This window comes from Rhinichthys klamathensis, unplaced genomic scaffold, assembly GCF_029890125.1.
Source record: "Rhinichthys klamathensis goyatoka isolate OS25496 unplaced genomic scaffold, OSU_Roscu_1.1 h1tg000035l_1, whole genome shotgun sequence".
NCBI classification, from domain to species: domain Eukaryota; kingdom Metazoa; phylum Chordata; class Actinopteri; order Cypriniformes; family Leuciscidae; genus Rhinichthys; species Rhinichthys klamathensis.
The window spans coordinates 3889439-3912084 of NW_026606583.1; the positions used below are offsets into that span (position 1 = coordinate 3889439).

Here is a 22646-nt window from a genome sequence, read left to right on the forward strand (position 1 = left end):
GTTACAATCATTATGTCAATTATTTGAATGAATACAAAATGTGTCATAATGAGAATGAACGTGAGCTAACAGAAGTTTTAAAACTAGATTTGACTTTTTATGCTATAGTGCAAAAGTCAGCACCACAATTTTGGATGGTTCCCTGGGTGTTGCTAGGCAGTTGCGTGTTCTGTTGCTAGGACATTACTTAGCTCTTGCAAAGTACATTTATGGTGGTTTGTTTTTGCCTGTTTATTTTCAGCCAGGACAAGTCTGACAATATTTCTGCTTAGATAAGGAGTAGCTCACCCTTCCTCAACAATCCACACAATTTGGGATATTGTTCAGGTTTGTAGCACGAACGGTACGGCACACCTTGATACAAATTATGCCTTAGCGGAGTTCAAAATATAAATAGTCCTTCAATTGCTTGAAACGTATTGTAAACTAAATGAAGTCATACAGAAACAGAATAACTTATAGTCAACAAATATAAGGTTAATCGCTCACCTTTGGTTTTTTTTTATGCTAAATACATATTTTAGTTAGATACCATACATAAATACATTATAGCAGTGAAGTATTTAAATGTGCAATATAAAATATAATACATTATAATTTTAAAAAATTTTGTGGAGATTCCCAACCCTAAGCTGACATTATATTTTTAGTAATTCTAGTTTTGTGGTATTCATTTTTTTATTTTATTTTTTTTACTGAATTGTAGGCTGAGAGCTACTGTACAGAACATATGAGCATTGTTGTTCTGCAGTGTTATTCATCTTTAATTTTGTCTGAAAATTCACCAAGAAAAAATACAACAGTACCAGAAAAATCCCTTTTTATCTCCTGAGAAATGTATTATTTTTAATAAATAAATTAACACATTTACGGCTATTTCTATATTTGAAGTGCATGAGCAAAATTCACAATCGGCTGAGATATCACATTGTCCTACATAAACATCATGGTACATCCTAGCCGTCAGAACGTCTGTCATTCATCCAGGTGCTTCTGATCCATCGCATCTGTTCTAAAAAGGAAAAAGCTGACCCTTTTGTTAAGCTACGGGTCAGCTGCACCAAGATAATTGATTCTGACCTCACTGGATATTGTCATCTTCTTACAGCCATACCGAAGGAAGGCAACTTTAGCCTGGCATTAACTTTAGGATTGAAATAGATTTGGGTTTAAATGGCAGAGACATGTCTCTCCCAAAGTTGATTCATACAGAATTATGAAATATTATATCAATATTTCTAGTGTGTTTTTTTTTTTCAGTTAGATTACAGACTAACTTTTGTGTTGTATTTAAATCATTGAGTGCAGTTTGTAATTCTATTATAAATTAAATTAACAGTTACTGGGGTTATGTGTTACTGGGTTAGTAGATTATTAGGGTAACCACCAACTTAGTTACTAAGGTCTAACACATGTGCTGGCTTGTTTAAGCCTTGACATACAGTATTCACTCTGACGGTGAGAGGTGCTGATAGTGGACACTGTATATGCAAGGCAGTAGTGCAGAGAAAATAGCAGATGAACCATCTATAAGTAGTTTGATACATTTAAACATTTTCCAAACTCGAATAAAGTATTAATTGTCTGCTAGTAGTTGATCATGTAGGCTATAAGAGGTGATTCAAAAAGAACAAAAAACTATCAAACACTAGCAAGTATCCAGTATTGGGGGTAATGCATTACATGTAATGCGAGTTACACAATTAATCAGATTACTTTTGTCAAGTAACTAGTAAAGTAATGCATTAATTTTAAAAGTAACTTCCCCCAGCACTGTATCTACACTAGCTACGTCAGTTTTTTTTTTTACTCTTGAACTTCACATTTAATATAATGCAATCAAATTGCATTTAAACACACTTTAAAATGCATTTAATTTTACAATGTATTAAACAGTTGTACAAGTACCTAGAATGTTTTTTTTTATTAAATGACCAAACCATACCATATTTGAATGAATGAATGAAGATCGGCTATTACATTTTTAGTTTACTTTACTATTTTGAGCTTTCACATACAAGTAATGTGGGTAACACTTTACTTGAAGGGGTGTGCATAAGACTGACATGACACCTTCATAATCACGATATGACACGTCATGAATATGAAGGAGATTTTATGCATGTTTATGACAGCTGTCATTAAGTGTCATTCGCTCAATTATGACATTTTTAATGCAAATATGACATTGACAGGTTATGATGTATTGGTTTATGTCAAGGTGTCATAACAAAGACATCTCAAACAGTGTCTTTGTCATGACAACTTGACATTACTAAGACAACACAACCTGTCATAAATATGTCATAAACCACTTAGCTTTATGGGTTAACATTACATTAAACTGTCAGGTGGTTGGCTTTGACATTGGCTGTCATGAGGCCATTATAATATTTTAATGACCAATTCAATTTGTACCACTGTAGTTGAGGTCAAGAAAAATATTCATGACACAGTTATAATGGCCTTATGACAGCCAATGTCAAAACCAACCACATGACAGTTTAATGCAATGTTAACCCATAAAGCTAAGTGGTTTCTTAAGTTTGATAATTAATCTGCTATGTCATGTTTATGACATATTTATGACAATTTATGTTGTCTTGATAATATCAAGTTGGCATTACCAAAACACTGACAGGTTATGATGTATTGGTTTTTGTCAAGTTGTCATGACAAAGACATTTCAAACAATGTCATATTTGCATTAAAAATGTCATGAGCGAATGACACTTAATGACAGCTGTCATAAACATGCATAAAACATGATGTCATGTCCTGATTATGAAGGTGTCATGTCAGTCTAATGCACACACCTCCAAGTAAAGTGTTACCTATATTTATTTTACATAATTACTCAAATAATTGGAAATCATTTGAAATAAAATACACTTAAATACTTTGAGTAACTTTAATACAACACATTAATTTAATCAATTTCTTAATTAAATTACCTTTTTAATTGGTAAAACTAGTAAAAATACTGATTTCACATCAAAATTCACATTACTTTGTAAAGTGTATTGTTTGGGAATTTGTATTTAATATATAAAATATAGTGTTCAAATACTCAAACACTATAAAACCAACAACTGGTCAGGAATAACGGGCAGCTTCTCTGTGAATCTGATGAAAACATGGTGTCCTGTGTAGTTTGATGGAATTGTAAATGTCCTTATCAATGTTAAAACCATTCTTACTAATATATACGTATGATATTCATGGGCTTTAATATCAGGGTCAGGATGTAAAGCAGGAATGGCTGATAAAACTGCCATTTGGTCTCCAACTGAGGGAATGAGCACAAATGTGCTGTACATTTCTTTTTTATACCGTTATCATTGTGAGTGATAAAACATTCACAGAATGTCAGATTCTCCGTGCCCAAAGAGTCTCTTTGTACCACTGCAGTTCAGAAGAACACAGGGAGTACATTTTCAGGCCAGGAATGATAGAGCTGGATGGACACGGTGCTTTCTGCTGGGTTGGAACCCTGTAGAGAGAACAGTGAGAACAATGAAGGAAAGGAGGAGGATTCACATTGAAGTGTGAACAGAGATAACTCAACATACTGTGCCGAGCATCACCCAGGTGTGCTGGCAGCTTGCAAGGGCTTCGGCCTGCTGCAAACCAGCTGCCAAGGGACGTCCAGGATCAGGCACACCGCTGTTTGAGACAGCAGAGAGAGGGAATTGCGTGCCGCTTTCCCGAGATAGTCCCAGTGCTCGCCAAGAATGCGTTCATCACCCATTGGTGTGACCATCTGGCCGCATGCTGAGAGACAGGGGTTTAGAGAGAGGGAGGAGGAGAAGCGGTTACCTGCAACCTGGAATATATGTGAAAGAGCTGTACTGTAGGTGTACGCTGAGAGGAAGAAAAGAACACACTGGAGAAAACACACTTCTGGTGTTTTGACGAGTGGGGGAATATCATTACTAGTATGTTGTCAAAGTATATTTTTGCTTTTTTGCTTTTTTTTTCTATTGAAGTGTACAGAAAACATACAATCCTTTTCAGTGGACCACAGCATTGCAACAACAACAAAAACATATTTTAATTCTCATTTGAATGTTCATATTAACTTCATACCCAAAAGCTAATCTATCCATCCATCCATCCATCCATCTCTATCCATCTCTATCCATCTCTATCCATCCATCCATCCATCCATCCATCCATCCATCCATCCATCCATCCATCCATCCATCCATCCATCCATCCATCCATCCATCCAGAGTCACAGGTCACTATGCGACCATTAAAAAAGTATGTTCTGTATAGTATGAATGTGTGTATTATGGATTACATTCATGTTATGTTGTCATTGTCATGTGACCTATGGTGTCAGTTGCGTCGCTTCACCTCCATTCACAACTCTTCTCCCATGGCCTCATGGGATAGTGAAGTGTCCATCGACTGTAAACTTCAGAATCTCGCCTAAAGTAGTAGTATCCGGGTTCTTTTCACTTACTGTTTTATGAGTACTACGAATTCGGACATGCTACTCGGCTCACATACTGTTTTTCGCCTGCTATATAATATGTAAGTATAGGCATATTTAGATGCAGTGCAAGTCTGCTGATTTGGGACAGCACATCGATTTCTATTGGCAACATAAGGAAAGGAAATGATGTTAGCATTATAGTGTTATAGTGCCTGAAATGACCTTGTGTTCCCAGGCTGTTTTATGCACAGTAATCACTGTAGCTGATGACTTCCAGGGAAAAGATGACTTATGAAACCATATTAGTTTATTTTCCATCAAGGTTTGTGCTTTGTTTACCCCTGTTATGTGTCTTAGTGCACCGACTATGTAAGCTATGGCTGTGTTTTAGACATAAATTGTCTGTCTTACAATACAAAGCAAACATATAAAACAATATTAAACAACAACTCAGTGTGGAATCTCCTCTAGGATTTAGTTTGAATTAATAATGTCCTACAGCGGTTTGAAATGAAAGGCTAAAGTGAACATGAGATGTTCTGCTCTACTCAGTGAACTGCTACTGTAGCTCATGCAATGTGTTCTTATGCTGCTCACCTGCTGCATTCAGAGAGGTCTCATTAAACCCACACAACAACACCTGGAGACTGCTCTACACAGTTTTTGGTTGCATTTTCTGACACCCCCCTGTGAAAAAGAAGTGTGCTTAATGTGCACTTGTTGTGTATTTCATATATACACATTCATGACTATGTTTCTTAACACACTTGAGCACATGTAAAAAGTTCACTATGTATTAATGTCTCATGAAAAGATTGAAGGACAGTTTAAAATGTTTTAATAATCCTTTTTCATGCTTTAAAGAAGTACACTTTTTGATTTTGATGAGTTGACTATGTGTTAACTGTCACGGGTTGTGTGGGAGAGACTCAACACACGAAGATGATGAAGTAGGTAGACAGGCTTTAATTCCAACGACGTTAATCCAACAAGGTACATCCAAAACACAACTGCACAAAGACGAGACCCGACCAAGACACACCAACTGAACTTAAGTAGGGGAGATAATGACACGTACACACTTGAACTCAGTGACAAAATCAAATGAGTGACCATGACGACAAACAAGGCATCAAAAACAAACAGTCTGTGATGGTGTGATATTAACATACTAAATCACATGCAAAATACTTGATTATAATTGTAATTGTTATTTGTTTTTTTTATATATATATTTTAAATGTACTAAATTGCAACTTCGTCATTACAAATGTGTAATTACAAATATATTTTAATATGTTTCAATAGTATAGTGTCAATAGAAATCACATTACATTTTTAAGTTTAATTTACCACAGATACACTTTAACCATGTTTCAAAGACAATAGAAGTAATAATGAAATGACATATAAAGATGTACTTTAGTCCTTAAGTGGGTCAAAAAAGCACTCTTAACTAATTGCTAGGGATGCACCGATATAAAAAAAATTGGCCGATAGGGCCTATCGATAAATCTTTATATTTGAAAGCCGATAACCGATATATTGCCCGATAAATCTAAATCCAAATATTTATATACTTTTTAGAGCCTGATTACAAAAACAAAAGTCTTACCATTAAATCATGTCCCAAGCACACCATTATAATGATGTTCTCATTATAATTTTATGTAGCCTACATGACAGACTTGTGCTGCACATTGAACTTAACTGTATTTTCTTTTTTGAAGTAATTCCAATCATATTTCAAGCAATTCAAAACCATCATGGCGAACAGCGTGTATCGGAAGTGTCTCAGCTGAAGGAAATAATCCATTATTCATCGGCTTTAATATATCGGCCAAATTTTCTTATTGAATATAATTCAAAATGAACATATATTGGCTGATACCGATGTGGTGGCCGATATATCGTGCATCCCTACTAATTTAATTTAATATAAATGTAAACTATTGTCACGATGTGGGTTCATGTCTTGTTCCTGTCTGTCTTGTGTTCCCCCCATTATTGTGTATTTGGTTTAGTCCTTTCTAGTTTTCCCGCTCCTCGTTTGTGTTCATGTTTTCCACCTGTGTTCTTAGTTAATTGCCCAGCTGTGTCTTGTTTCACTCACCCGGTCCTCTGTATTTAAGCCCTGTGTTTTAGTTCAGTCCTTGTGAGTTCTTAATGTTGTAATGGTTGCTTTTTTCTGTGGTCCTAGTCTGAGTTTCTTTTGTTTGTTTTATTATTAAATGTGCTTGCAATTGGATTCATCTCTCCGCTTCATTCCTGCCTGCTTCGTTACAGAAGAACTCACCAACACTGAATCCAGCAGCATGTTCGCCAGTGTCTCTTCTCCAGCCACCGAGCGGAGGAGAGGCCACTCTTTTGAGGGGACCCGTTTGGTCAAGTTTCGTGGTACACGTGGAGGCCTCAGTAGAGGAGGTGGTCGAGAGGAGCCCCGACACCACTCTCCACGCTGGCCACTCTTCGACCCTGGGTTGGTAATGTCTAGCCCAGGGCCCCATTCGCCGCTGGTTCCGTCCAGCCCAGAGCTTCACGTCAGCCACGTCCAGCCAGAGCTTCACGTCAGCCACGTCCTGCCAGAGCTTCACGTCAGCCACGTCCAGCCAGAGCTTCACGTCAGCCACGTCCAGCCAGAGCTTCACGTCAGCCACGTCCAGCCAGAGCTTCACGTCAGCCACGTCCAGCCAGAGACTGCCCAGATCACGTCTGCCCAGCCAGAGACTGTTCACGCCACGCGTGCGCTGCCTGAGCCCACAGTGACCGCAACACTGGCCATTATGGCCACAGCCATGTGGTGTGTGTGGGCTGCGCACACACTTGCGCCAGAGCCCGCTGATCCTGCGCCAGAGCCCGCTGATCCTGCGCCCGCTGATCCTGCGCCAGAGCCCGCTGATCCTGCGCCCGCTGATCCTGCGCCAGAGCCCGCTGATCCTGCGCCGGTGTCTGTTCCTGTTGATGACCCCATGGCTGCCCCTAAGAAAATTTTGGGGGGGTGCAGTAGGACCCTGGATAGGACCGTGAAGGCCGCACCGCCATGGCCGCCCGAAGGGTCTACTCCGCCGTGGCCGCCCGAGGGGTCTTCACCGCCGTGGCCGCCCGAGGGGTCTTCACCGCCGCGGCCGCCCGAGGGGTCTTCACCGCCGTGGCCGCCCGAAGGGTCTTCACCGCCCTGGCCGCCCGAAGGGTCTTCACCGCCCTGGCCGCCCGAGGGGTCTTCACCGCCGTGGCCGCCCGAGGGGTCTTCACCGCCGTGGCCGCCCGAGGGGTCTTCACCGCCGTGGCCGCCCGAGGGTTCTTCACCGCCGTGGCCGCCCGAGGGGTCTTCACCGCCCTGGCCGCCCGAAGGGTCTTCACCGCCCTGGCCGCCCGGAGGGTCTTCTCCACCGTGGCCGCCTGAACTGCCTGCTCCACCCTGGTCGCCTGCACAGCCTGGTCTGCCCACGCTCCATGGCCCAGGTCCACCATGACTATGTCCTGGTCCCGTTCCCCTGTGCGGGCCTGGCCCTCCATCCCTCCCCCGGGACCACCTCTGCGTCACCACCCTCCTGAACTATTTTTTTTGTTTTGATGGGCGTCGGGAGCCGCCCATAGGGGGGGGGCTATGTCACGATGTGGGTTCATGTCTTGTTCCTGTCTGTCTTGTGTTCCCCCCATTATTGTGTATTTGGTTTAGTCCTTTCTAGTTTTCCCGCTCCTCGTTTGTGTTCATGTTTTCCACCTGTGTTCTTAGTTAATTGCCCAGCTGTGTCTTGTTTCACTCACCCGGTCCTCTGTATTTAAGCCCTGTGTTTTAGTTCAGTCCTTGTGAGTTCTTAATGTTGTAATGGTTGCTTTTTTCTGTGGTCCTAGTCTGAGTTTCTTTTGTTTGTTTTATTATTAAATGTGCTTGCAATTGGATTCATCTCTCCGCTTCATTCCTGCCTGCTTCGTTACAACTATAATACATTTTCATTTAATTGTAAATAGCATGCAATTAATTGTCTGAAAACATTAGATTCAGTTCACAATTGTTATGTTTCGGCAGAGAGGTGAGAAGAGAGGTGAGAAGAGAGGTGAGAATCCACTTTCAGCAAAGTTCATTCAAAACCAAAGATAAAGATAACTATAATCCAAAATTAGGTGCTTAAATCAAAACCAGCAGCTGGAACATGAAACATGAAACATGAAACACCTTTTACAAACACGCAAAGACAACAACTGACAAACCAAGGCCGTTTCTCAATATGCGTTCTTGTCTGTACTTGTGTTCTTGTGGACTTGTGAAACGTCATCAGTCATTGCCCGAATACTGTTCCAATTCAAAGTTCACATCTAGCCAAGTCCAGTTCAAATCCCGGATGTGTTCTTGATCCGCCCCGTTTACCGAGGATGCATGGAGAGGTGACTTGTGCGGACTTGAGACAGCCAGGTATCCCAGAATGCATCTCGCACCAACCAGCAAGCGTCAATAGCAGAGGAGAAAACCCGCGTAATATCAAAAAAATACTGTTATTGTGTCATGAAATGTAATTTTAAGAGTGTTTCAGGCGAGAATGTGGTTGTTTAAAGCTCAAATCTGTGGTTTATTTATAAAGATAGTGCCTATTTGAAAAATGTATCTGACGTTTTCGGAGTTGTGACATCCAGGCGTTCACCGCGGGTGTTCAACGCTCATCAACCCCGACTGGAACAGCTTTTTCTCAGCTAGTGCTTCTGACGTTTGCCGCTGGCTCTGATGTCTCTAGTCTAGTGGATAAACTTGACGTATAATTCGTCTTGTGTATAAGTCGGTCTTTGATCTCATTAAACTATAGTTTGTTCCATGGCAAAAAATCATTTTGTCTGAGGGCAAAGTGAAGTTTCATAACTTTATATATTTAGGCTATTTAACTGTAACTTTGTAGCCTATTAGAGAGCTTACTTATGTCTGAATTGTTTGCCTTATTTCTCATTGTAGCTTCTATACCTTTTAGGCTAGATATTATTGATCATTAAAACTGACATTTAACAAAAAGAGACAGGTTTGTGTAATTTTATTTAATATACTTTAATATATATATATATATATATATATATTTATATTTATTTTAACATTCTCTTCACTATATTTACAATAAAATAAAATGACACAACCCTGTCTCTGTTTGTTTAATGTCAATAAAAATCAATAATGTTTCATATTTTTAAAATGAAAACAAAAAGATCATGTTCATTTTGTTATAAATATATGCAGTGAAGATAATCAATGTACGCGTTGCCTGAACCACATGGCCATTAGGCTAATATGTTTAAGATTTTTTTTAAATGAAAAGAGTGGTGTTTTATAACATATTTTGTTTTATTGTTGCCTAAAATATACATAAAGAGATAACTACTTGGTTACTCACGTAACCTCAGTTCCCTGAGTTAGGGAACGAAGTATTGCGTAGCTATACGCAGTGGGAAAACTCCTTTTCCTCGATTCTACTGAACCTTATGTAAAACGCATTTGCAGCTGCACAGCTAGCACATAGCGCGTCTCGCTCGCTCATAGGCTGTGCTGCAGCAACTGCACATCCAATGGCGCGGGCGCCCCTGACGTGCGACCAATGAGATCGCTCCACGTCATTACACGTCAGAGCCCGACATAGGGGCGAGGCCTAGCCTATATAAGCCCCTGAACTCGCCAAAATAGCAGGTTTATACGACTGAAGCGACAAATACCCAGTTAAAATAGTGTGGCCGGCTACGCAATACTCCGTTCCCTAAATCAGGGAACTGAGGTTACGTGAGTAACCAAGTAGTTCCCTTTCGAACGGTGACTTCGTATTGCGTAGCTATACGCAGTGCGAACGCTATGCAAAACGCCGCACTGAATAACTGGTTGGCACTGCAACTCAGGAACCCTGAGCATACAGAACAAGCCGTAAACCACTTAATATGTATACACTAGAGCCGACACCGTCAGGTCCAGGTGAATACATCAGAATTTCCCGATAGGGTCAAGAATATGAGAATACCACCAGCCTTAGCGGGTTTATAATATAAAGATTTTTACCGGCCAGAAGCGGGTATATATATATATATATGTGAATGTGGTTATGCACAGTAACAAATAATGAAAGACCAGACACTGTCAAGGCCCTAATCATACCGAAAGCACCCCTGCCTGTAGGGAAGGTACTTCCAAATTATAGAATTTCATAAATGTGGACGGCGAGGCCCAACCGGCCGCCTCACAAATGTCTTGGATGGAAAAACCAGACGACCACGCCCACGACGAGACCATGCCTCTGGTCGAATGGGCTTTAACACCTAAAGGGCAAACCTGACCCGCTGAGGTATAAGCCGTCGAAATGGCCTCCACTATCCATCTAGACCAGTGGTTCTCAAACTTTTTACACCAAGTACCACCTCAGAATATATCTGGCTCTCCAAGTACGACCATAATCAGTGGTTAAATTGGCTTTTATAGGGAGGGGAGCCCTTATTTACGGTGAATGGTCATCATTCAAAATCGCGCCGTAAAATAACTTAATGTGTTTTTAATGTGCCGTGCAGGGGTTTTTATAAATACAAGTTCCCAAAAATTCTCTTCCTAGGGGGGTTTGGGGGGGTTTGCTCCCCCAAGAAAATTTTGATTTTCCTGATCTCGACATGTCCATTTTAAGGTGTTTTGAAGGCCAAAAAAATGGACAACAGTAGCTTTAAAAGCATGTCAGTGGTCAGTAGCATGAAGTAGGCCTATTTTATCAGATAACAGATTCTTTAAAGTCCCCGTGAACAGGAAGTTGCAAACGACTTTTCTGCAGTGTTGTGACGTATTTCCGAGAGAAACAGAATACTAAATGAGGCAAAATAGTGGGCGTGGCTTTTTTCCAACTAGCACCTGATTGGATCTAGAAAAGTAGGTGTTTTCATTCAGCCTGTCTACTGTCAGTTGGAGGGGCGTGGTTACGGATGTTAAGCAGACACCCAAACCGTCAAACCTACGTCATTACGAAGCCAAAAATTTTTTTTGTGTGGATTGACTTGCATGGATGAATTGTTCACCACAAAACGATCAATTTAGGCAAACAAAGTAAGGTCAATTTTAAATTCATGGGGACTTTAACATGAGAATCAGTTTAAATGTCGCAATGAGTGATCCACACTATAAAATGGAAATGCAGAATGTTTATGCATATTGTTGACAATACACAATCACATATTCGAAACGGGAATGTCCTTAAATAAGAAATGATTCAAGTATTATTTTGTAGATGTTACTTTTCAAACATTCTGTGCCCAGAGGCATATGAGCAATTATATGAGCATGAAAGATGTTTCAGCTACTTTTTTAATCAATATTTTTGGACTAGCTAATCTGTTCATTTAATCAATGGTTAATTAATCACTCATAAAGACAGTCACTTGTCGCCGCCTTCTGGCTTAATGATGCAAGTTGCGCAAACACGAACAAGCGGAGTGGTACAAACAGTGAAAAGTCGAACACATTCGAGGTAACGTTATACAAATATATTACAATAATAATGGCAATATATTTAATAGGGTGCTGTTAAATTCAGCTTATAGTATCCACTGTCTTTGATCAAACTGATTATTTCTGTCGATCATTTAAAACTTCTATCGACAAACAGTTTAGATTAGCTACTTGCATCTTATCTCGCACTGTATGCCCGTTAACTGAAGCGTGAAGCGTCGCATTTGGATTCGCGCTCTGCTTGCGCTTCTGTGAACATAAATCCCCACTTGCTTTGATTGGACTCAAACATTTTGACATTGACGGGCGGGTGAGTGCTGAAGCAGCTCAGACGAGAAGGTCTGTTATCGTTGCGATGGGCGATCATTGCAGCACCAAATTAGAGTTAATATAACCAGTTATTTAATAACTTTCATTATATACACTCAACAAAATGTATATATTTGGTGCTGAAGGAGTGGCCCCACCTCTGACCATGATGACCATTGACCAATATGAAAATACAGTAGCGTAGGCCTAACTATTCAGCTACAGTTATGCACAGCTCAAAAATGAGGCAGTTTAATTTCTAATAAGAATATTTATTATTGTCAGCCACTTTAAACATTGTAAAAACACAGTTTGAACATTGACACTGCACTGTTCTGCTTACATACAGGTAAATAAAAAACTTAAATAATGATTAAATTCAAATGTATTGCACCTAAAAGTGAAATAAAAACTGTAGCCTACTTAATAAAAAAAAAAAGCACAGGCTGTGTATTCAGATTTAACCTTTTTAAACGTACATGTAAAATATTTTTCAAGGCGATCATTATTTAGAACTTATCACTTTATTGTTTCCATGGTGACACATCATTGTTTGTCACGTGACACACCGCAGCCGCTTTTATTTCATTTTTTTTATTCAAAATATTCACAAATTTGTTAGCTATGGCATGAAATATTTGATAATCCGATTGTCAAATATATGCAAGTGGAAATGTTATGTTGTTTAAACCTTTATAACGATCGCGTTAGTTGAGCTATATGCACCTCCATGTTAGTTTGTGCCACTGTTCAGAGAATCGGATCTGTTGGATTTACAGCACGTGAATTCGTCCACTTCTCCCGAAATACATGCCGCGTTCCAGGCAACCTGTAACCCGTGTTTTTCCAACTCGTAACTGGGAGTACATCGTTCCAGGCAACCTGTAACCCGTGTTTTTCCAACCTTATACCCGTGAAAGTGCACTGGAACGGCAGTCAAACCCGTGACTTCCCACCCGTGAACTCGTACTAGATCGATGTACTCCCAGTTACGAGTTGAAAAAACACGGGTTACAGGTTGCCTGGAACGCGGCATAAGTGGCCGGTGAACTGGGAGAAGAATAGAGTTAACTTTAAAAGTTACTTACACAATGTGTAACATTATCTGATATGAATAAAACGTGTCGTCTAATTATAATGGAAATTATTATTAGTTCCGCTTCCATAGACATCAGTGTGTATTTTACAAATTCTAAATGTATTGTTTTTTTAGTACTTATGTGAATTTAAATGTCTGAAACCTAAAATAAACATGTGGTTAAAAACACTGAATAATTGTGATATTTGACAGCGCCTGAGTGGCGTGCGTCCGTCTCTGGCTCAGCGCCAGCCAACTCCGAAAGCACGTTTGAATTTAGCAGTTGATCTCGTGATCACTGGCAGTTCTACTCACACCGGTGTAATCGTATCGTGCGCTCCAGGGACCAGCCAAGACTGATCACACAATAGACATTAAACGATCACACCGGTTTGATCTTACGTTACGTGCTAAATTCAGTGATTCCTCTGCGTACCACTAGACGGAGCCTGCGTACCACTAGTGGTACGCGTACCACACTTTGAGAACCACTGATCTAGACAGTCTCTGTTTAGTGACAGGATCCCCCTTGGATCGACCACCAAAGCAGACAAAAAGCTGTTCTGATTGCCTAAACGATGCAGAACGCTCCAGATAGATTCTCAGCGCCCTGACAGGGCAGAGAAAGTTAACCTCCCCATCCTCCGTGGATGGGGGAAGGGCTAAGAATGTCACCACCTGTGCTCTGAATGGCGTTGAGTGCACTTTGGGTACATAACCATGCCTGGGCTTGAGGATGACCCTGGAATCACCAGGACCAAACTCCAAACATGCCGGGCTCACAGAAAGAGCCTGCAGATCTCCCACTCGCTTAATAGATGCCAATGCCAACAGGAGAGCAGTCGTCAGCGAGAGAAGTTTAAGATCCACCGACTGGAGTGGTTCAAAAGGTGGACCCTTCAAAGCCCCTAGGACCGCAGATAGGTCCCAGGACGGCACAGAAGGAGGTCTGGAGGGGTTAATCCTCCTAGCACCCTTCAAAAATTTCACGACCAGGTCGTTTCTTCCCAGTGACTGGCCAGCTACCAGAACATGGTGTGCTGCAATAGCTGCCACATACACCTTGAGTGTGGACGGGGAGCAACCCGCGTCCAACAGCTCCTGTAGGAATGAGAGAACCACTGATATGTCACATGACTCCGGATTCAGACGGTTTTTCAAGCACCAGCCGGAAAAAAAAAACCCATTTCGAAGCATAAAGGCGCCGAGTCGACGGGGCCCTAGCTTCAGATATAGTATTCAGCCCCTTCACAGGAAGGTCCCCGGATACCGGTTCAAGGGCCACACATGTAGGGCCCACAGGACGGGTCGCGGATGCCACAACGACCCCTTTGCCTGCGTGAGGAGGTCTTTCCTCATCGGGACAGGCCATGGAGCTGCATCCGAAATCTGAACCAGCTCCGGAAACCACGGCTTGGACTTCCAAAGAGGAGCCACCAGAAGGACCGGGCACCTGCACTCCCTGACCCGTTTGATGACTTGTGGAATCATCGAGACAGGGGGAAATGCATACAGGGGGCGGTTGGGCCAGGCGTGGGCCAATGCATCCCTGTCTTTCGAGAAGAACAGATTGCAATGGGTGTTGTTCTCCGAGGCAAACAGGTCGATTTCGGCCCTGCCAAACACTTCCTATATCAGACTGACCGTCTGTGGGTTTAGGGACCACTCACCGAGGGGAGTGTTGCCCCGTGAGAGCATATCCGCGCCCAGATTCTGGACGCCCGGGATATGTGCAGCCCTCAGAGAGCTCAGATTTCTCTGTGCCCACAAGAGGAGATCCCTCGCCATAGCATGCAGGCCACCTGACCTGACGCCCCCTTGGCGATTTATGTAGGCCACCACTGACATGTTGTCTGTGCGGACTAAGATGTGATGACCTTTGAGGCTCGATAGAAAAGCATTTAGGGCCAGACCAACTGCTTTCATTTCCAGACAGTTGATGTGTAAGCTCTGCTCCGCGCTCGACCAGAGGCCGGAAGCAGGCATGCCCTCGTGTAATGTCCCCCAAACCAGGTTGGATGCATCCGTAAAGACCACTTTCCTTCTGGAAATTGTCCCCATTATCACACCCTCTTGGTACCAGTCCTGAGCCCGCCAGGGAACCAGGGTCCTTAAACAACCGTGATTCACTCTGATGCGTAGGCTGCCTGACTGCCATGCATACGTTGGCACCCGGCGTTTCAGCCAGTGCTGCAGCGGGCGCATGCGCAGCAGTCCCATGCGGAGCACTGGGGATGCTGCTGCCATAAGACCCAGTAATTTCTGAAATTTCTTCAGAGGCGCACACTCCCGCTCTCTGAACGAGGATCCCAGCGCACGCACTGAGAGCGCGCGCTCTGGTGTGAGCCGCGCTCTCATTGACACCGAGTCTAAAACTAAGCCCAGAAAGATCACACTCTGACAGGGTGATAGTTTGCTCTTTGAAACATTGATCGTGAGACCCAAGCATTCCAAATGGCCGAGAATCAGATTTCTGTGAGCTATCAGTTCGCCTCTCGACTGCGCTAGCACCAGCCAGTCGTCGAGGTTATTCAGTACGCGCACTCCTCTCTGTCTCAGAGGAGAGAGCGCTGCATCCACACACTTCGTGAAAGTGCGGGGTGCCAGAGACAGACCGAACGGCAGAACTGTGTACTGATAAGCCTGTCCCTCGAAGGCGAATCTCAAGAATGGCCTGTGACGAGGGTTTATTTGAATATGAAAGTAAGCATCTTTCAGATCCATCGTAACAAACCAATCCCCCGGGCGAATTTGCGCGAGGATCTGTTTGATAGTTAACATTTTGAAGGGACGTCGCATGAGCGCCTTGTTCAAATGTCTCAAATCTAGTATGGGTCTGAGACCGCCGTCTTTCTTCGGAAATGAAAGCTTTAGCATAAGTTCTGCCAGGAAGACTTAATTACAGCGTCACTTGTAACCTTCAAGTTTATCCAATCACGCTCTTATTCTTATCGTATAAAAGATCGGTACTTACACGTTTGAGTTCGCAGATGCCGATGCGACAACACCCTCCACCCTCCCCACCACCACCAGGATGGTCCCGTCTATTCTTCCTTGGAGGGGGTCGGCTGCGCCCCTGCCTTCGTCTTCAGCCAGGAGATGCTGATCCGCTACCCTCGGATTACGATCTATGGACAGGGCCTACGCCAAAGAACTTTACAAATAATTGCTTGCTGGGCTGCCAATAAATGAATGCTTCGTTACATAATTTTATCTCCCGAGTCTTTCTGGTAGAACTAGAAAATAACGGCTGTAAAAACCCGTGTGCTTTAGTGCAGGGGGGACTAATTCTATCGCCCCTTTTGCTAATAATTTCTGCACTTCGGTGTGAAGCACGTGACCCACGTCGCTTCTCACCGAGGTCTCGACAACCGCCTGAAACTTTGGGGGTCTGCGAGCGAATTGGAGCGAGTAGCCTCGCTTTATAATGTTTATGACCCAACTCGACAAACCGGGGATAGCTTGCCAGGCTAGAACCCGTGTGGCTAGGGACTGACACACTGAAAGGGGGGAGCCACCTAACGTAGGGGGATCTGAAACCCTTATAATGTGATTTGTGCATACATTGAATGTTTGACCGACTGTACAGACATTTGCGTGTGGGGAAGTCAGTGTTACCACAGGGGAGGGGCCACCTATCTGAGGGGGGCCGTGAACCCGTGTATTGTGCTTGTGAAACATGCTCTTTTTGTGATTTATTTGGGTCGCCGTGAAAACGGCGTTTGGTTGTAAAGACGCGCTTACTGCGGGCCTGTTTACAGAAATAAAAACCCCATCCACCTTAACTGAACAGGGGGTTGTGGGAGGTCTCGTTGGCATTTTCGAGGGTGGTCCGGCCGGCGCGGGACACTCGCCCTCTCTCTTCATGCCGCGTGCTAGGATGACTTCGGCGGTGCTGCTTCGGGCGCAACTCTGTGCCGCGGGCCTTGGCGCCGGGGCATTGGGAAGCGCTTCGCAGCTCTTGTCTGGCGCTGGGCATCAGCCGCAGGGCGGGGCTGAGAGGCCTGCTGTTTCGGTTTCGCTGGCTAAGGCGTAAACGGAGCTGGTTTGGTTTTGCTCGATGCAGAGCTAGAGCGCTTAGGCAGGAAGTGTCGCATGGCCTGGGACGCCTTCTGTGCCTCGGTGTATTCCTCCGCGAACCCCTTCACCGCTGGGCCAAAGAGACCGGTGTTGGTGACCGGTGCATCGAGGAACTTGGACTTCTCAGAGTCCTTGATGTCGGTGAGGTTCAGCCAGAGATGGCGTTCAGCCACGACCAAGCTAGCCATGTTCCTCCCGATCGCCTGCGCTGTAGCCTTGGTAGCCCTCAGGGCTAGATCCGTCGCGCTGTGGAGGTCCCGAAAGGTCTCCGGATCCGGGCCAGCCTCGCCCATAGCCCGGAGGAGTTTGGCCTGGTAGACCTGTAGCACGGCCATCGTGTGCAGGGCTGAAGCAGCCTGCCCGGAAGCGGAATACGCGCGTCCGAGGAGGGCTGACGTGCTTCTGCACGGTTTGTTAGGGTGCACGGCTCTGGTCCGCCAGCTAGCGGCTGTGTTCGGGCATAAGTGAGCGGCTACGGCCTCTTCCAGAGGCGGCAACGTCTCGTAGCCCTTCTCCGCCGCGCGGTCCACAGAGGAGAGCGTCGAGGGAACTGCAGCGCCTCGTGCAGAGTAGGGAGTGCGCCATGCCTTGGTAAGCTCCTGTTTACCTCCTAAGGCCTGTTGGTGTCCCGGCAGAAACCATCCGTCCAGCCGACTCCGAGGAGGCTCAGCGGGCGCGGCCCACTCCAGCTCGAGGTCCGCGACGGCCTGTGTCAGGATCCGAAGCATCTCCGCGTCGGAATTAGTCCTGGCAGCAGGGGCGCTGGATGCTGGCTGAGAAACAGCGACAGGGTCGAGCGAGCCCGGCCACTCGTCCTCAGAAGCAGCGATGGACAGGCTGTCGTAATCGCTAGGCCCGCCGAAGGAGACGAGGGGGGCGCTGATCTCCTTCAAACAAGACCGGCGAAAATCGAGCGGGAGAAAGCGAGGCACGCGGGGACATGGCCGGCGTACGATCACTCACATCCATGCTCTCGGGCTGCCGCTGGCTGCGGCGTTTCTTCTTCTTATCCCTGGCGAGAGCTAGCCGAGCCCGCAGAGAGGAGATGGGCATGCTCTCACAGGCCGCACATCCGCCGGAGGAGAAGGCCTTCTCCGCGTGGTCGAGTCCCAGGCATGAAATGCATCGTGCGTGGTGATCGGCCTCATGCAGCTTGCGTGCGCACGTGGCGCAGTTACGAGACATCTTGTCGTGTAGAATCAAAAAGGATATCGCCGGATAGCCACAGGTGAGACGGCGTCAGGAGACGAACGGCTGAGAAGACGTGATCTGCTGAATAATGCTCACTCAAGCTGAAGGGCTTGTTCGACGGCGAAGGCTCAGTGAAACAGTCAGAGACATACAGTTTCTCACTGAAGGAGTAAAATCTGCTATTTTGTCGAGTTGAGGGGCTTATATAGGCTAGGCCTCGCCCCTATGTCGGGCTCTGACGTGTGATGACGTGGAGCGATCTCATTGGTCGCACGTCAGGGGCGCCCGCGCCATTGGATGTGCAGTTGCTGCAGCACAGCCTATGAGCGAGCGAGACACTCTATGTGCTAGCTGTGCAGCTGCAAATGCGTTTTACATAAGGTTCAGTAGAATCGAGGAAAAGGAGTTTTCCCACTGCGTATAGCTATGCAATACGAAGTGACCGTTCGAAAGGGAACCGGAGTAGCCAGAGCGTGCTGAGTGACGCAATCAAGAACGCCGCTGTTCCATTTGCAGAATAACCGGACTTGCGTCCTCTCGTCCTCTGGAGTTCGTTCTCCTGAGTCGAACTTGGCAAGTCCGAACTACCAAGGACGCAAGTCCGAAGTTTGCGTACTTGGTATTGAGAAACGGCCCAAGACTGAAACGCATACAACAAGAGGTTAACAAGGCACACCTGAAACTGATGAATCACTATGACAACTAATGAGGGTAACTATGGCAACAAACAGGGTGGCATAGGGCACTAAAAAGGATGTAAACACAGAAGCAATGGGAAACAGAACAAACTTAAAAACAAGAGTCCATAAACACAAAACCATGACGGGAACACAGACCGGGATCATGTCATCAATAATGTCATATTTTTACATCTTAATGCATATCATTCAGTATGCTGAAGTAATGTTGTTGTTGTTTTCACAAGGGACAGTGTGATTATAGAACGATAAAATGGATGTGGATTCATTTTCAGGTCATTTGGTCTTGGAAGAATTTGGTGAGATTTTTTGGAGTTCATTAGGGCTGTAGTCAACCAAAGAAATCCTTAGTCGATCAAAGTCTTGTCCTGCGCAACGATTAGTCGACTAAAAAAAAAGAAAAAAAAGATGCGATGCTTTGATTGAACATTTTTTTTAACAATTGTCATAGAGCATTTATAAAACAACAAAACGAAAAAACATAAAAAATACATAAAACAATAATAATAATAATACAATTCTTTGAAAATTAAGTGATTTTTTTTAACTGCAAAAAGTGAGGAGCACTGTCCTAGGTCTATAGTAACAGTCATAATCGCGCACCTGACCACACCACACGCTACAAAAAATATAACTGCTATCTGCCACATAATGAAACATCCTAACAAAAGCTCTCGTTTATACAGGCTGTATATTCTTCTTTACTTTCAAAGCTATGGGTTAACTTTTGTCCAGCCGATCTAGGCGTTTTAAAACAAACACACAAAAAACCCAGAGAGCCTAAAAAACAATCCTAATAATAATAGGCTGTATTGTAGGACCGCATATAGGTTTATTTTCGTTTTGTTACATTATTTAGGCTATTTTCAAATACTTCAAGTGTACAAATAAAAACAAAAACATATCAAGAAAACACAATCTATTGAGTCAGCATGATAAAGCCGTTAAAGGGACTGCTCACGTCTTTTGCGCGCTCAAGTTCGATTTCAAATGTAGGCGCGCGGTGTGCGCGCTCATGATGGAAGCAACGCGGTCGCGGTGCGACGCGCTCTTTTTTTTTCGAGTGCGTCCACGCCGCATCGAGATAAAAACATATAATGTATAAAAACCAAAACAAGTAGCGTTCTAACTGAATGAATACAGCTAAACTACCTATATCCCTTACTGAGCACGAAGCAGCAGCGCAGCCAGCCACCGAGTGTTCTATGTGTGTGTGCTAAACTGTGGCGCTGTTACAAAATAGCCTAAATTAAAGCATTTAAAGTTGGGGATAAACCATAGGCTAATTATATTTAGAATACAGTAATATATAACTGCTTATAAAGGAATACAAATCAATGAGTAAATCATTGAAAATTTCTTTCTATTGGTAAAAAAAAAAAAAAAAAAAAAAATCAAAACCGGTCGACCAATAAGAATGTCAGTCGACCAAGACGGCATCGACCGATTAGTCGACTAAACGACTAAAGTTGACAGCCCTAGAGTTCATGTTGATATCTTTGCAGGCAGGCATTGTTGAGATCTCTTCTAAAAATTTAGAAGGGAAATAAAAACACATCTGCTCATCCGCTCTGCTGTACATCTTAGGTCTCTAATTAGCTTTATTGTTTCTTCCTATACAAAAACAACTGACTCTTGAAAAAAAAAAAATCTCAGAGTCCCTAGTTATATTTGTATGTGTGCCATTGTAGTTGCATGCATATGACAAGAACAAGCAAATCCTGCATTTGCATTTAATAGTGTAATTAAATGATTAGGAATATGCCACAAATACTTTTTTGAAAAAGAAACAGTGAGCAAATAAGAATGTTTGTTTGTTATTATCACAGGAACCCTTCTGGTGGAGAACATGCAGATAAACGGGAGAGCAGAAGACCCTGACAGGACCATCTCTTTATCTCTCCGGGACAACCATGACCACTGGGTCATTCTGGACCCGGTCAAGCAGCGCTTGTATCTCAATAGCACCGGACGAGTTCTGGACCGAGATGTAATTATCTGAAATCCTTTTGCTATTCAAGTCTGAGACCACCATTGAATGCTAGTGATACATAAATGACACGCTTCACCTTTAAACATGACAATAAAACATGGAAATATTTAGGATTTTTAAAAGTGCCCCAATTATGGTCTTTAAAAAGGTTGCTAATGCTATAAAGTTGCTAATACAATAGATATACGTGCATCCAAGGTAAATAATAAAAAAAAAAACCTTCAAGTTTTTCATTATATGCATTGCACATCATCATCTTATTTCCCAAAGAGTCTGAAAATGGCTGGATCGAAGATTCAGTCTCTCTAAACCACTCCTTTCCGAGAGGCTACTCTGCTCTGATTGGTCTAATGGCCCAGTCTGTTGCGATTGGTCAACCGCTTACAACGCATGTCAGAAACAAAACTCTCCAAAAACAAATCAAACAAAAAAAAAACCTCTTCCAGCCCTCAACTAAAGTGTTTGAGGACGTTTCAAAGTAGACGTTGTTTGCAAGCAGCCAATGAAGACCATAGGCTGTCATTATGCAGATTTGTTACATTGTTATATAAGTTTGTAACAGGAAGTGAGACTGGAATTGACGACAATAACTTTTTTTGTGGTTCACTTTGATCTTTAAAACTTTACAGAAATGTTCACAAACAGCTATATTATACACTGCATGACAGGTAATATTCAAATAAGCATAATAGTGGCACTTTAAATCCTAAAATTGTTAGGCTGATAATATAATTTGGAATAATAATAATAAAAAATAATAAAAAATCAACCAGTGGTCTCAGACTTGTCCAAAAGTCTTTATCTGTTCATTTATTTAGGTTCAATCAGAACTATGATAAATAAAAAAATAAATAAAAACTTCTCTTTAGCTGGGAGATCTGTTGTTCACAGCATGCACTTTGTAATGGGCTTCATAATGGACTGCAAATGGTCATTTTTAGTTCGTCCTGCTGAATGCACATGCAAATGAGCCGCTTGAATTCGATCTTTCCTTTTTGTCTTTCAGCCTCCCTCCTACATTCAGTCCATTGTAGTGCAGGTTCAGTGTACTAATGAGCTTGTTGGCACGGTGATCCTACACGAAGTGCGGATAGTCGTCCGGGATCGAAACGACAACACCCCACGCTTTCAGCAGCCACGCTACTATGTAGCCATTAATGAGGTGAGTTTCTATTTAGCAGGGCTCCTTTTGTTCTTCTTCTGTTGTTGTAATGACTTTTTCATGAGTGACTTTTATTCAGTTTGTGGAGAACACCGAAGTCACTGGCATTCTGGAGCACACGTTATTAAAAGTTTGCTGAAGTGAATTGCTTAGCTAAAACTGAACATTTGCTATAGCTGTAATTGGAAATTCAACCAGTGTATTGTGTCAGTGTGATGGTTTACCTACGCCGGGGTTATTTTGC

The 22646-nt window shown here is 43.3% G+C and overlaps 1 protein-coding gene across 3 annotated transcripts in view; it reads left to right on the forward strand.

Annotated features, from left to right (window-relative positions):
* Positions 1–22646, forward strand: part of pcdh15b (protocadherin-related 15b) — a 248948-nt gene that overhangs the window by 48045 nt on the left and 178257 nt on the right. For all 3 annotated transcript variants that reach the window (XM_056245931.1, XM_056245929.1, XM_056245930.1), the window contains exons 5-6: positions 21077–21237; positions 22247–22402. In XM_056245931.1, coding sequence (XP_056101906.1) covers positions 21077–21237; positions 22247–22402 — 317 coding nt within the window. The remainder of the gene's footprint in view (positions 1–21076; positions 21238–22246; positions 22403–22646) is intronic.